The 1829-nt window shown below is 54.9% G+C and overlaps 1 protein-coding gene across 1 annotated transcript in view; it reads left to right on the top strand.

Annotated features, from left to right (window-relative positions):
- Positions 1-1829, top strand: part of Lrrc47 (leucine rich repeat containing 47) — a 12784-nt gene that overhangs the window by 4736 nt on the left and 6219 nt on the right. The window contains exon 3 of the mRNA XM_010627894.1: positions 4-148. Within this exon, the coding sequence (XP_010626196.1) occupies positions 4-148 (145 nt within the window). The remainder of the gene's footprint in view (positions 1-3; positions 149-1829) is intronic.

Genomic DNA, 1829 nt, shown 5'->3' on the forward strand with positions numbered 1-1829 from the left:
GAGCCTTAACCTCACCGGTAACCTCCTGGACGCCTTCCCTGCCGAGCTCTTCCGCCCCGGATCGCTGCCGCTGCTCAGCGAGCTGGCAGCCGCTGACAACCACCTAAGGGAGCTGAGCCCCGACATCGCGCACCTGGCCTCGCTCAAGGTCAGCTGGGGCCGGCCCGGGCGGGATGGGGAGCCCTCTGGGCTTCGGGGTGCTGGGCCCTAGAACGTCTGTGCCCAGCGTAACCAGGGGTCCCTGAACTCCTTTGCTGATTTGTAGCTGTTAGCAAACTTGGCTTCCACCTTGTTTAGAATAAGGACTAGGGACGACCTATATTTTATCTCGAATTTTAGTATTTGTGAACTGAGGGAAGGAGCCTTGAAGCAGTGGAGTTTGCGTGATCCCATGTGATAGGTTCCTGGTCAGCGTTTTCGCTGCCTTCTCAGAAGGTTGAGGTGGCTTTTGGTGTTCCACAGTCAGCACTTTGGGTTTCCCCCTGGCCTACATCCTGGACATCCCCAGGTCATGGCTTAGGGCCAGTGGGCGCCCATTAAATCTGTTGGGTGAGTCATGGGAGGAGCTGCGTCCTGACTCAGTGTTCCTTCTGGACCACCCTTAGCAAGGCAGCCCTGCTCACCCCATGTGAACATTTCATAATTAAAAAGTATGCAGTTCAGCAACTGAATTTGCTGCACAAGTTACTCATGAGATACAGCATCTGATTTCGTGCAAATGTTTACATAAATTCTGTTTGTGTAAGAGTTTGTGTTTGTAGTTGGGAGTAGACAAGGTAGTGCTGAATGACGCCTACCGCTCTGTCCTGGAAGAGGCCATGGGGTGTGGCCGTGGGTACCTCGGGCTTCTGGGGCTTTTGTGTGACAAGTGACATAGACACTGTCTGCACTGCCATCTCATCTGGTGGCTACTTGTTTTCCAGAAGTTTGATGGGCCAGGTGTGCACCTTAACACAGTGGCTCACGTGGTACATGTGGCAGTTACACGTTTTTCCCTGATGCAGATGCCCATGCTGACCCAGCCAGCAGATCAGCTCTTGCCGCTGGTCACTTGGGTGGCTGCGTTCAGCTGGCTGTGGGCTGAGTGGGGCTGGCTGGCTGCTGTCTGCATTTCATCTCGCCTCCTCCCCTCCTCACCTGGCAGCTCAGAGCTCCTCAGCATGGAGGCAGCAGCTGCCAGGCCCAAAGGTCTGGAGCTAGCGTGCTGCACCTCACCACATTCTGCTGCTTAAACGAGTGGAGAAAGTGCAGTCCAGACTCACTGGATGCACTGACAAGGCTGTGGACAGCAGGAGGCTGGCTTGCTCAGGGACCAGAGTAACAGCACGAAGGCCTCTGCCTGTCCACTCACCTCTCAGAGCAGATAGACTGCAAGTGCCTGGGCCCACTCACCAGGGGCTGCCAGCAGGCTTAGCTTAGAACTGTGAAAGATGAAGTCCTGATCTGTCACCAGTGGGCACAAGGAACTGAGAGCTTACTGGCTTTTCCCTGCCATTGGGCTTGGCTTTGTCACCCTGGCCTCAGGTCAGTTTATCCTGCTACCCTCTGAGAGCACCTGGGCCGTCCTTTGTCCTCTTCCTGGGGTTGTCTGACTCTGTGGGCATGTGTGTTGTGTCACTCCTGCCTGCACCCAAAGTAGCCAATGTGCAGGCTCAGGCTGCTGTCCATCTGGAACTTCTGAAGTGGCCAGGGCAGCCCCTTAGCTGGCAGAGGCTATCAGGATTTTTTCCTCAGCCCCAGGACTGGCCCTTGCCTGTAGCTCACATAGGGACTGCTCCTGTGGTTGTGCTCCATGGAGAAATTCAACTTCCTTTTTTTTTTTTTTTTTT

Source organism: Fukomys damarensis, unplaced genomic scaffold (assembly GCF_012274545.1).
Source record: "Fukomys damarensis isolate Sample0158 unplaced genomic scaffold, DMR_v1.0_HiC HiC_scaffold_23, whole genome shotgun sequence".
Taxonomy (NCBI): Eukaryota; Metazoa; Chordata; class Mammalia; order Rodentia; family Bathyergidae; genus Fukomys; species Fukomys damarensis.